Below are 13,880 nucleotides of genomic sequence, written 5' to 3' on the forward strand. Positions count from 1 at the left end.
AACCAAGATCATTTGCCTAAAATATTCCAATAGACTCGTTTCCGTCTCTACCCCTGCCCCACTAAAGATCTACTTTTGCTCACAAGACCCATTTTAATCACTCCCCACCCCACCCCTTCCACATACAAATAATTGAGAAATTTACAAGTTTTGCTAATTATACCAAAAGCTAGGACTGCCACCACCAGGTAAATGCTCAGAGCAGGTTTTAGGGCTAGCCTTCTTTCTCAAAATCAATTTTCTGTAGTTTTACTTTCACTGCCCAGCTCACTGTAGCCAGTCAACTACTCAAAAGACAATTTGTCTCAGGTTATATGCTGGATGCTCCTATATATAGTGGGCACTTCATGGAACAAAAGATGTTAAGTATAAAAATAAAACTGGGATTTACCAGAGTCCAGCAAGAATACTTTTATATAACTGAAGGAAAATAAGACACATATTGTGAAGACGAATCCACTGAAGATAATTTTTAAAAGATTTCTATGAACAATTGGCTATTACATTCACATGAAAAACATTCATAACTGAAGTTTTAAATTTTTTATTTTATATACAAAGAGTTAGTATTGTTTCTGAGGAAGGTAGATATGCGTGATGACCCATTCAAGAAGTTCACACTTAGTCCAACTGCAAAAAAAAAAAAAGGCAGATAGGAAATAAATTAATGCATAACACTTTAAATATCCATTTCATGCTCAAGGAAAAAAAATGGCTCATTATAGAATGAGGTTTAAACTGGAAATCTGACCACCCCAACTAGTTATGGCGATCTAAAGAATAAAGAACTTAAATATTTACTGAACACCTACTACAAACTGCTCCAAAAATCTCAACAATTATATTTTAGACAGTGAGTTTTAATACTGGTATACCCACTTCTAGCATCAAAGACATTTCCCGCTAGAAAAACACTACTACATAAAATGATCTTTACCAAAAGCTCAGGATGGTCATTAAGTAGGCAGCAAATTCTACCACTATTCTAAGGAGCCGTTCATAAATTAACTCATTTAATCTTAACCTCTGAAAAATGGGACACAAAATTACCGGGCTTGGGGCCATTCTCTGATCTACTACCTCCAACTAAGTTATCTGAACTTCCACAAAGTAATACTAAACATACTCTTAAGTATTTGGTCAAAGCCAAAAGTTTAAGATACTTTGTTCCTGTCACAGGAATCTCACATTAAACAACTTATATCCACTGTAACACTAAAACATAAGGACACCTAATTTTAAAAAATGCATTCTACTCGGTATTTTTGAGCTCTAATTATGAATAAAAAGGTAGTAGTGACTGTTATTTTGTATCTCAAACGGCCAATAAGGAATTAGTTTTCACTTCTAGCATTTAAGCGATTTTTAGGAGCCAAGAAAGCTTCATACATACATTAATTTCTACAACAACCCTGACATTTATTTTTCACAGGCAAATACTTAGCTTTGAGTGACTTGACCAAAGTCACACGACTAGGATTCAGATCTCTGAATCCTAAAAAGGTCTACCCGGCCCCAAACCTCAAGCTCATTCCACTGCACGGCCCTATCCAACATTTCAGGACAGCGGACAACATATGTATTCTGCTAAAATTAGCTAAATACGATTAGACATTTAGTACTTAATTGTTCCTGAAAAGTAATTTTATGCAACATTATACATAGCACCTAAAACTGTCAGAAGTGGGTAAAAAGGAATGAGAAAGTCTACTTTTAAGGCCTTCACCTCCACCTCCATTCTATTAACGTGACTGCCAAAACTCCCTCAACAGTGTCATACGCTACCAAGGAAGGGCCCTGCTAGCTACAAGCGGAAAGCGGCGTTGGTCAAATGCCCACACCACGAACTAACCGCTCGTCGGCCCCTCACGGACACAGGACAGCACGGCGTCGACGGCCGTACCTTAATGAAGCCGATGTCTTTCGCGTACTGGCGGAAACACTGGCGGCACATATTGAGGCCGTATTTCCGGATCAGACCGTGCCGGTTTGAGCAGACGCGGCTGCAAGGAAAGAGATGACGTTACCCCAAGTCGCAGAAAGCAAAGTATTCGGCACTCGGGAGGCCACCACCCGCACTGCCTGCCGGTCTCCACGGACCCATCACACGCCTGTAATGGCGGCAGACACAGCTACGATTCCGTCTCCCCACGCCACGCCGCCCGCGGGCTCCTCCACAGTACATTTCAAGCAGCGTCGCGCCCCAGAGCAACCCTTCCCTGAAGCTACATTGTTTCTCACCAAGAACGAGAACCCTGGCCGAATTTTCTCGGATGGCTCCAGTAAAGCTGCTGGTGTCCCATGTTGCTTCCTTGGCTGCAACAAGGCAAAAGGAAAGACGGAACGCACGCAGGCGCTCTTCAAAATTTTCAGACACAGCTTACCCAGAAGGCAGTGCTGACAAAGGACGCGTGCGCAGTGTGGCTACGCTGTTAACGCTGGTGTGAAGAGGAAGCTTGGAAATAATCTAGGCGGGCACAGCTGATGACGTCACCACACCTCAGCCTCTAGTTTTCTCTTTCGCCGGCTGCCGTCGCCGGGCGCGGTGGCGCGTGCCTGTAGTCCCAGCTACTCGGGAGGCTGAGGCAGGAGGATCGCTTGAGCCCAGGAGTTCTGGGCTGTAGTGCGCTATGCCGATCGGGTGTCCGCACTAAGTTCGGCATCAATATGGTGACCTCCCGGGAGCGGGGGACCACCAGGTTGCCTAAGGAGGGGTGAACCGGCCCAGGTCGGAAACGGAGCAGGTCAAAACTCCCGTGCTGATCAGTAGTGGGATCGCGCCTGTGAATAGCCACTGCACTCCAGCCTGGGCAACATAGCGAGACCCCGTCTCTTTTGAACCCCCAGAAATGAGTTTTGAACCCTCTAGAAATAAATGATGTCACTATTATACCGTCTCTTCATCATCGTCTGAACCTTTTACATTGTTTTAATTAAAATTTTACACTTGGAAAAAGGATTTTTGCCTTCACTCAGTACTGACACCTACTGGGGTAAACTTATAAAATAACTTAAAATCAACTGTAATAACTAGGAGTCAACGGTAGGAGTTCCCGTTTTGTGAGACAAAATACGTTTTCAAACTTTTTTTAATTGACACACTGCTCCTAGAAATACACTTACACCATTCCAGAAGAATGACACGACTTAGTGTGTTTAATTTAATATTTAAACGTAGTTAGTTAAGTTTAAAGTAAGAAGCAAGTAAATGCCCAATATATGTTGCTTTGACCAGATGATTTGGTAATAAAATAACTAGTGAAAACCAAATGCCATCTAATAATCTGAAAAATGTCCCTAAAATCCACATGGTTATTTATAATGTCTTTAGATAAACCTAAAATTGTACATGGCTCTGATATCAAAGCTTTAACTAGATCTATAAAATGTACCACAGGGTGCAATAATGCGGGAAACTTTACACAGGAACTCTTCTTTGTTGTTTTTTGTTTTTGATTGTTTTTGGTCGAAAACAAGATGATAAAGGAAGGAGTCAAGCCAGAGATTTAAAAACCAGATATGACCTGATCCTGCCCTCAAAACAAATAGAGTGAGGAAAATAGGATTATCTCAGAGCCCTTCTTTCCAGTTTCAACTTTTTTGTTTTCAGTTTCAACTTTTACAACTCAATGATATGTATACAACTAAGTTAGTAGGACAATTGCATTAGATGATACATGTGCTCATAGTACACAAAAGGAGCAAAGAAGAAAGAGATTCATTCCAGCCTGAGGTTCATTTGAGGGGCCTTTGAAGTAGACCTTAAGTGAAGAGTGGGGTTTTTACAGGCGGCACTTGATGGAAGGGAATGCATAGTGAGAGGAAGAGTTTGAGCCCAAGAATGGAGTTGGAAAAAGCTTGGAGAGGATGAACTATCTTGTGTAACTAGAGAGGAGGATGCACAAAAGACCTAGTGATAGATGACTGAAAGGGTATTTTAACTTAAAGCCTGATTGTGAAGGGTCCAATGTCAAGCTTCTACAGTTTGCCTGGAATTTATATCCATCATAGATGTGTAGTTTCCAAAATCCATGTGCCTCTCCAAAGCTAATCAAACATTTCCCACCTATAGCCTTCTCAGACCTTTCCCAATTGGTCTGCTTAATTTTTAGAAGATTACAATGGTTCTGAGATCAATTCCATAAATATTTTCAATACTCTGATATATAATCCTCTGGGCCAAAAGAAGTGAACTCATTTAAAAGTGGGGGAAGAAAACACAAACAAGAAGCAATTAGTTACACTTGAACAGTAACAATCTCTTAAACTATCTTGATATTCAAGTAGTTCTTAATGTTTATTCTGGTCTTGAAAGTTATTCTTCTTGATGGAGATATTACAAAACTGCAGTTGAGAAGCTATACTTCCTGCTCAGTCTTAAGATAATGTAGCACCATCTATCTCCACCGATGGTTTTATCAATTTCTTTTTCAATAAAAAAGCTGAGCATACAGTTTTGGGCTTCCCTGGTGGCGCAGTGGTTGAGAGTCCGCCTGCCGATGCAGGGGACACGTGTTTGTGCCCCGGTCCGGGAAGATCCCACATGCTGCGGAGCGACTGGGCCCGTGAACCATGGCCGCTGAGCCTGTGCGTCCAGAGCCTGTGCTCCGCAACGGGAGAGGCCACAACAGTGAGAGGACCGCGAAAAAAAAAAAAAAAAAAAAAGCTGAGCATACAGTTTTAAAAGTCCATTTTAACCCAATGTTTGTAAAGAGCTTTTAGCTTAATCCTATACTCTTCTTACAGATTCCTATTACTCTTCTGTATTTGGCTTTTAAATTCTTCTTTTAAAACATATTTCCCCCTAATATAATACATACTGAGTTCTCTTTCTTTCTTTCTTTTCCTTCTTTCTGTCTTTCTTTCTTTTTTTCCTTTCTTAAATACAATAAAATACAAAGGAGAAGAAATGTGCCATAATCTCCTAGCCCAGGTAACCCCTATTAATATTTTCTTTTGGAAAAAAATAAAAGTAATACTTATAAGACTGACACATTCTAATGGGACAGAGTATAGATATTATTTTTGAATTTAAGCACATTGGAATGACTGCATGTTAAGACACCATTATTCAGATATCTCCTATTTTCTTCCTTAAGTTATTCTCACAATTATTTGTGATTCTACATCCATAATTTGTCATTTAAAGACATACATCTCCCTTGAGCTATCTTCAATTTCAGAACTTATACATATATATTCATTTCAACAGATGTTGATATTTTAATTAATTGTATACTCTAAAGCAAAACACAGATACATAAAGTATATTTTTTAACTTTTTATTTTATATTGGAGTACAGTTGATTAACAATGTTGTTATACATACAGAATTTTGTTTGTTTGTTTGTTTTTGTTTAGCAGTACACGGGCCTCTCGCTGTTGTGGCCTCTGCCGTTGTGAGAAACAGGATCTGGACGCACAGGCTCAGCGGCCATAGCTCACAGGCTCAACCGCTTCACAGCATGTGGGATTTTCGCGGACCGGGGCACGAACCCGCGTCCCCTACATCGGCAGGTGGACTCTCAACCACTGCGCCACCAGTGAAGCCCATAAAGTGTATCTTTAAAAGTAAGTTTTTATCCAACCCAGACCCCTATTTCTCCAGTCTCCCTGTCCAAACCCACATGTTATCAGGATCTTTAAAGAAATAAGTGTAGCTATCTATCTACCTATCTACTCATCCACTCACAGAAGTATATGTGCATATCTATGCATGTATACATACATATGTATAAATGTGTCCATATACATGTGTTTGTATTTATATATATTTACTACATTTCTTTTCATTTATACAAACAGAAGCATACCATACCCAATGGTATGATTCTGTTTGTACAGATAGATCATACAAATAGATCATAAAGCATCTTAGAAGAGTATAAATGCTATGGAGAAATATATAGCAAAAATAGGGAATGAAGTGAAATTGGAACATCTTTGAACATTCCTCTGCATACTTAAATTATATCTATATCTATATAGTATATCTATATTATAAAGTATGTCTGTAAAATAAAATTCTGGAAATGGGACTGTGAGGCAAAAGAATATGAACTTTTAAATTTTTGATAGAGATTACCAATTTGCTATCTATAGAAATCATAACAATTCAACCAAATACCCATAGAAAATATCTGTTTTTCCACACTCCCCCAACAGTGTGAATTAGCAAACTTTTTTATATTTGTCCTTCTGATAGCCTAAAAATGGCAAGTGTTGTTTCAATTTGAATTTCAATGCTGCAGAACATGTTTTGCTATGTTTATAAGCCAGCCATGTATCTTTATCTGAGAACTTCTCCTTCCAGTCTACAACCCGCTTTGCTAATGTGCTGCTGGGCTGTAGTTTGTATATTTGTAAATATTTACATGGAAGAAAATTAGCCCTTTGACTTTTCATGTTGGTTGCAAAGTTATTCTAGTCACTACAACACCAGATTCTTATTTATTTCTATGTTTATGTTCCAGGTATTCTTCCATGCAAAAAGTTTTAAAGTTTATGTATGAAAATTTATCAAATTGTTAGGTCACTACTTTTAGGTTTTGTGTCAAAATTCTAAATACGTTCTACTGTGTTTTCTTGTTGTACTGTTACATTTTTGGTTTTCATTTTAAATCTTGAATCCACCTAAAATTTATATCACCATCCCACAGGAGTAAGGGAGAAATCCAGTTTTCCTCCCTCCCAAATGGCTAGCTACTCACTCTAACTCAAGAAATATTAACCAAATGCATAATCATCGGTAAGCTTACTCTATTCTGGCACAATGTAGGCTCTCATAAACATTTGTTGAATGAATATTTAGATAGTCATTTACTCATTCATTCTTTCTACAAATATGCATTGAGTACCTACTATATGTGAACACTATGCTAGATATTGCATGTAACAGTAGTGACTCAGAACCTGTCCAGGAAGCTTGTAGTCTAGCAGTAAAGACAGGCATTAAATAAGTAATCATATAGCAATTATTTTGGACAAGATAACCTAAGATTCCTCTTGCTGTGAACACCCAAACTTGTTAGAAGAAATATGGTATGTTTTAAAATGCAGAGTTGGCGGCTGAGAGGCGGGGCGGGGGCAAGAGTGGCTTCTTTGCTTCATTGTGCCCTAGCGACACCCGGACACCGCGCGGGCCGCCGGCACCATGAAGATCTGGACTTCGGAGCACGTCTTTGACCACCCATGGGAAACTGTTACAACAGCTGCAATGCAGAAATACCCAAACCCTATGAATCCGAGTGTGTTTGGAGTCGATGCATTGGACAGACACATAGATCCCTCTGGAAAACTGCACAGCCATAGACTTCTCAGCACAGAGTGGGGACGGCCTTCCATTTTGAAATTTCTTATTGTTACAGCAAGAACCAAAACATATGTGCAAGAACATTCTGTAGTGGATCCCGTAGAGAAAACAATGGAAATTAAATCTACTAATATTTCATCTACAAATATGGTTTCAGTAGATGAGAGACATATACAAACCACTGCCTCAAGACCCAGAAAAAACTGTTTTGACTCAAGAAGCCATAATTACCATGAAAGAAGTCAGTCTCAGGAGTTAACCTCGAAGGACTGATGGCAAGTACGATACCGTCAAATGCTAATAAAGGCCGAGAAGCAAATGGAGTGGGTAATACATAAATTAAATGCTGAAATTGAGGGATTGACGGCTTCGGCAAGAGGGAGCATAAGGACACCAACAGCGGCAGCAGCATTTGTGAAGAAATGATAATGAAAGTTGATAAACAACACCCAGTTCCCCAGGTCTCTACAAGCTGACAGTATATTTATTTGTTATTTTAAAAAAATACAGGTCTTCCCTGGTGGCGCAGTGGTTGAGAATCTGCCTGCCAATGCAGGAGACACGGGTTCGAGCCCTAGTCCGGGAAGATTCCACATGCCACAGAGCAACTAAGCCTGGGCGCCACATACTACTTGATCCTGTGCCCTAGGGCCCGCGAGCCACAGCTACTGAGCCCACGCGCCACAACTACTGAAGCCTGTGCGCCTAGAGCCTGGTGCTCTGCAACAAGAGAAGCCACCGCAATGAGAAGCTGGTCAATACAACTAGAGAAAGCCCGCGCGCAGCAACGAAGACCCAATGCAACCAAAAATAAATAAATAAAATTAATTAATTTTTAAAAATAAATAAATAAATAAAAATACAACTATATTTTTGGTAGAATTTTGTTTTTTGATAAGCTGAAGAAAGACTATTTGACTTGATCAAAGCCAAGAGGTGCAGTGTTTCTAAATAAAAGGGATCGGCTGAAATTAGTGTTGTCTGAAATGACTGCCTGATTTTGAGGATTCCAGTATTTATGTGAAAATTTAACAATTTTTGAAAAATACTTGAAAATTGATATTGGCTGATTAAATCTCCTTAAGGTAGAATTTTAAAGCTTTTCACGCATTGGAACTCTACCTAGTTTTGGACCAACCCCAGAACCAAGCAGAGCCACCTCTTACATACCCACGACTACCCTGCTGCAATAAACTTGTAGAATTTGCATGAGGGAACTCACTTTTAAAGGAGAAACTGTATAGTTTTAAAAAGACATTGATTGTATAAAATAATTTGCTCTGCTATAAACCACCATTAAAAATCACAATGTTTTAATTTGGTACTTAACATTTTTGGAGTAAAAACTATCACAAAAGTAATAAATGACGCCAACAAAAATATACTTTATTGTGTTAAAGAGTACTGTATTGGTTTGCCAAAGTTTTGTAACTTAGTAAAGGTATTACCTTCCTTGGATTTGTACTTTATGACTTAGTATGCTGTATCGTGGGCTGGTCATGTTAACTGAAAAAGTCATTGCCAGAATTTTGCAGCACTCTAAACTTAAACAGAAGAACAGCTGTTCACATCTTTTAGCATTTCACATTTGCCTAACTTATAAATTGCCATGTGTCAAGATCATGGTTCCGTAATTGCTAAAGCATGATATGCCAGGTTATTTGAATCTAATTACTTTTTGAAGTTAATTACGACCACAAAACATCTTTTTTTACGTGAAGAGCTGTACATCATTTGAAATTACTCAAATGATGTCTTGCTCTGATGCATAAATTCCAGGGACTTAATGTCTTTAATAATACCGTGTCCCTGCAGGGGATGGGGGCCGTGGAGAAGAAAAAAGAATAATAGGGTGAAAAAAATCATTGACTTAAACTAACCAGTAGGTGAATTGCTTTGCAGCTTTTATTTATGGAAACCCTTGCTTTGGATGCCAGAGGGCAGCTGCAATCTGAAAACTAATCCAGTAAATGTATTTTGTTTTGTATTTTGTAGCAGGCAATTAATTATCCACCACTAAATAAATAAGAATATCTTTGATACTGGGAATTGTTGCATACAGAGTATTTTTGTTAAAAGGTGATGAGCTCTTGCCTTTATTTCACAGTACTTAAAGTGATAAACTTCTAGTCAGGTTTCCTATAAAAGAAACCAGTTAATATATGTACATAAACCACAAAAATAGTATAACAAACTATTTGAAAATTATTGTTTTTCGACTTAAAATATTGTTTAGCTTGAGACTTCTTAGGACGTTTGTAAAAGCAAGTTAAAGCCAATAAGATTTTTGATTTTTTTTGTAACCGGAGATGGTTTTTACAATTAAAATAACATTTCAACTAAACAAAACATTGCTAAATATTGATATTTAATAAGTTGCCTTGTATAATTTCTGAAAATTATATTTGTTCTGAAAAGTGTAAGAATACCCTAATGATAAAGATTTCTAAACAAAATTTTATCCTGTTTGATTTTTTTACTCCGATCTAGTGACAAAATTCTATAAATTTTCATTTTCCAATGTAGTTACTTTTAGTTAAGTAGCTAGTAGTTAATGGCTTTTACCTGTTAAAATATAAATAACATAGCAAGCATCTGAGAGGACTAAACTGGAATAAAGTGTTCATGGGTTAGAATTAGACTCGGACTATGGAGTATATTATCCTATTTAATATTAAAGATGGATCTTATATGAATTAAGAAAAACCTTCCTGTTAATATAAGCTTCCTTTTAACTAAAAATAAATAAATAAAATGCAGAGTTGAGCTCCAGGGAATCCCAAAGATCAGGAACTAAGAGGGAACTGAAAACCATAGAGACTCCTCTGGGGAGATTTGTCCATCTAGGTAATAGGACCTGGATTCTGAGGGGAAAAGAGACAAGGCTTTGGGTAACTGTATTTAATTAAATTGTGGAGTGGAAATCCATGAAGATTTTTGGGAAGAATTAAGCACAACATATGAGACTTAAGTTCCAGTACTATTTGTTCGAACAATGACTATCTATGAGGTCACAGGCAAATCCCTTTACTCTTTTCAGCTTCCATTCCCCTCTTATAAAATGAGAGAACTGAATTAGAATACCTGTAAATTATGTTTCAGCTCAACATTTTAGGATTCTGTGATGAGAGACACCTTTGAAAATTTAATTTGGCAACAGTGTGAATGGTGGATTATTGTATTAGCCTCGTAACTGGTATTGCTGCCTCTAGGCTTGCTTTAACTGCAAATTAATCCCTTCACTGACCACAGTAGCCTTTCTTAAACAGGTCTAAATTTTATTCCCTGCTTGAACATTTTCAATCGTGTTCCAGAATTTTCAGGATAATGTTAAAAAGCCTTAGTTTAGCAAAAAAAATTGTTTTCATCATCTGGCTGCTTTATACTCATCTAATGTTCTCATCTAACATTTCTCCCTTTATAGTATAATTATTGGTTTATTTGTCTCTTCTAAACAATGTAAACTCATCTTTGCCTTTTTTTTTTTTTTGAACAAGAAGTTTATTTAAACCACAAGACTCTTGACTTGAAGGGAAAACTATACAGGATTCATTTCTTTTAGAGTAATTTAAAGACAAGTAATTTATAATGTAACAGCTACATACAAAAAAGTTATAAAATTGTCCTTGGTTTTACAATGATAAATGAAAAGCATTAAAATTCTCCCATCGAACAAGGTATGCAAGGATTTTTATGTTGTTCTTTTTTTGTTAAACAGTGAGAGCAAAATAACTTACTGAAATATAAAGGCAAGAACTGAATGAGCATGCCACTAATGGAGAAAAGGGGGTATTTTCATAGAACCAGTATTTTTCCCCAACCCATCTCCATTAGATGTCGGTCAAAACATACCATTGGCGGGCTTCGCGGGCTTCCCTGGTGGCGCAATGGTTGAGAGTCCGCCTGCCGATGCAGGGGACACGGGTTCATGCCCCAGTCCGGGAAGATCCCACATGCCGCGGAGCGGCTGGGCCCGTGAGCCATGGCCGCTGAGCCTGCGCGTCCGGAGCCTGTGCTCCGCAACGGGAGAGGCCACAACAGTGAGAAGCCCGCGTACCGCAGAAAGAAAACAAAAACAAAACATACCATTGGCCATTTACTTAAAAAAGAAATGCACTATGCTTGTGCACGTACACCAGTTACTTTATGTACAATAAAGGAAGGGGGAAGGGGAAAATGAAAGAATAGAGAAAACTATACTGTAGTAGTCAGGATGTGGTGGAACCAAATTGAGGTTTTCTAATTGAGAATGTCTTCTTGGTCTGGAGGAACAGAATTCTGGAGTAAAGTAGCAGGTTCCCTTTTTAGTAGACACCTCCTGTCTGCTGCTGGAACACACCAATTGTATCTTCAGCCTCTATTTCCAACTGTGCAGGTGTGTCTGTTTCATTGATTGGCTGCCCATCAAATTGGAATCTGATCTGCCTCATTGACATACCCTGTCGTTCACAATAGGCTTTCAATAGTTTACTAAGTGGTGTATGACTCTTAATCTTAAACTGCACCACAAAACAGTCCTGCCCCGCCACCTTCAAATTAATATGATCATTGTTCTCAGTCTTGACTCCTTCCTTGGGCTTTTCATCAGCCATGGCGAGCGCCAGATTCTCCTCAGCTGCCGCTTCACTAAAGAGGTGTCAGGTCCGCATCAAAAGAGCACACAAGCAGCACCAGGAGTGGCAGAAGAAGGAGGCGGCAGCGGTGGAGGAGGGAGAGCACCTTTGCCTTTTAAACATCTAGCACAGGTGCTGGCATACAGCAAGAACACCATAAATATTAAATGAATGAATAAGTGTACTGAAGTAAGAAGACCTGGTGGGTTTAGAAATAATTCTGACAATTGGCAGATGCCTTAAAGGTATGTGAGAATGTTTATTCCTTACCAACAATGAGTATAAATGTTTGTTTTAACAGTATAAATTTTTGTTTTAAATGTTTAACTTATAGATCTTTGCAGATCTATAAGTAAATATGTTATCTCATTTTAATATAGTATTCTCTGATTAATAATAAAGTATTTTTCTCTTTTTTAAAAAAAAAATAATTCTGGAGGGAAGTAATGCAGTTCTGAACTGACATGGCAATACTAAGAAGGGGCAGTTGGGTATTAATTAGGAAATCATAGTGGAAACACAACCTATAAAACATGATCAAAGAGTGTCAACAGGGAAAAGGGAAACCACACTCCATCTCAGATGGGACTTGAACCCACGATCCCTGACTTTAGGAGGGACCTCGAACCCACTGTCTTTTAATTGAAACCACTCACCTAGTATAGGACTTACTGAAGCTCAGGTTCTTTTGTCTCTTTGCAGAAAAGGCAAAGTGGCAGGTGAAGAGTGGGTTTATTAGCATACATAGGTCGCTTGTGAGAGATACAAACAGGCAGGCAAGGCAGCCCCAAGAACAAAGAGGGCTATATTTTTATAATCAAACAAAACGTGGGGAGGGGAGAAGACCACCTTCTTCCTCACTTTTTGGTAGATGTCAAGGTGATAGGGACAGAGTAAAGGAACAAAGTAGGTAATTAAATAGTTAATCCCACTAAGGGATTGTAAGTAGATAAAAAAGTATCAGAGACCCCTGTAAGTTAACGATTACTCAAGAAAGCAGGTTTGCTTAACCACAAAACCAAGCAGTCTTGCTTAGCAATAAAACCATGCAACAGGAGCATGAGACATGCCCCAAAACAATAAAACAATGGTGGTATGAGACCCACATCCTGTCCAGTGAGCTCAGTAAGTTATTGATTCCTAGGACATGCTCCTCTGGGCACATTAAAAACAAAAATATATGGGCTTCCCTGGTGGCGCAGTGGCTGGGAGTCTGCCTGTGGGTGCAGGGGACGCGGGTTCGTGCCCCGGTCCGGGAAGATTCCACATGCCGCGGAGCGGCTGGGCCCGTGAGCCATGGCCGCTGAGCCTGCGCGTCCGGAGCATGTGCTCCGCAATGGGAGAGGCCACAACAGTGAGAGGCCCACGTACCACAAAAAAAATAATAAAGAAAGAAAGAAAGGGTGACGTTATACTGAAACCTGAAATGATTTAACCATTTTTAGCATATGTTACTGCCTTTTTGCTTATTTCCATTGTGCCATGACAGTCCTGGCTTGACCATGTAGGGACAAGAAAAGTCCCCCAACCGACATGGAGGAGGAACTGATGATGAAAGTGTGACGCCCAACTTTTCCTTTGATTATAAAACCATAGCCCACTAAGTTCTCGGGGTGCAGCACCCTCTCTCCCTCCTGCTTATAAGCCTCACAAGCATCCTATTCTAATAAATCACTTATCTATCACTTTACCCCTCTCTGAATTCTTTCTTCCATGAGACAGAAAGAACTGGAGCTCCTCGGAGCCCCCTAGAGGTTTCAAAGGCTTACATCGTAAGTTCCTCCTTTGACCCTATATGGTCTAATTGGGATGGTCATGGAACTATTTAAGTAAAATATATATTAGCAAAACGGTGGTAATGTATACTAAAATACGGTCATTCATCTCAGGTTTTGGTATAATGTCCCCTTTCACCTAGTTTCTTTCCCCTTTCACCTATATTCCTGTCTTGGCTA

General features: G+C 39.0%; 1 protein-coding gene and 2 pseudogenes across 1 annotated transcript; 1 reads left to right on the forward strand and 2 right to left on the reverse strand.

Annotated features, from left to right (window-relative positions):
- Positions 1-398: 398 nt before the first annotated feature.
- Positions 399-2,402, reverse strand: RPS29 (ribosomal protein S29). Its single transcript, XM_030854882.3, has 3 exons — positions 2,242-2,402; positions 1,904-2,003; positions 399-630 (listed from the first exon to the last, which is right to left on the reverse strand). The coding sequence occupies exons 1-3, from the start codon at positions 2,301-2,303 to the stop codon at positions 622-624; spliced, it is 171 nt and encodes a 56-aa protein (XP_030710742.1). The 5' UTR covers positions 2,304-2,402; the 3' UTR covers positions 399-621.
- A 4,724-nt stretch (positions 2,403-7,126) lies between these two features.
- On the forward strand, positions 7,127-7,738 carry LOC115852020 (PRELI domain containing protein 3B pseudogene; annotated as a pseudogene).
- A 3,714-nt stretch (positions 7,739-11,452) lies between these two features.
- On the reverse strand, positions 11,453-11,961 carry LOC115852021 (small ubiquitin-related modifier 2 pseudogene; annotated as a pseudogene).
- Between the last annotated feature and the right edge of the window lie 1,919 nt (positions 11,962-13,880).

This window comes from Globicephala melas, chromosome 2, assembly GCF_963455315.2.
Source record: "Globicephala melas chromosome 2, mGloMel1.2, whole genome shotgun sequence".
NCBI classification, from domain to species: Eukaryota; Metazoa; Chordata; class Mammalia; order Artiodactyla; family Delphinidae; genus Globicephala; species Globicephala melas.

Coding starts and splice junctions, on each gene's coding strand:
- RPS29 (XM_030854882.3), bottom strand. CDS start 2,303: ATGGGACACCAGCAGCTTTACTGGAGCCATCCGAGAAAATTCGGCCAG. Junction 2,004..2,241: donor GGCCAGGGTTCTCGTTCTTG/GTGAGAAACAAT, acceptor CTTTCCTTGCAG/CCGCGTCTGCTCAAACCGGC.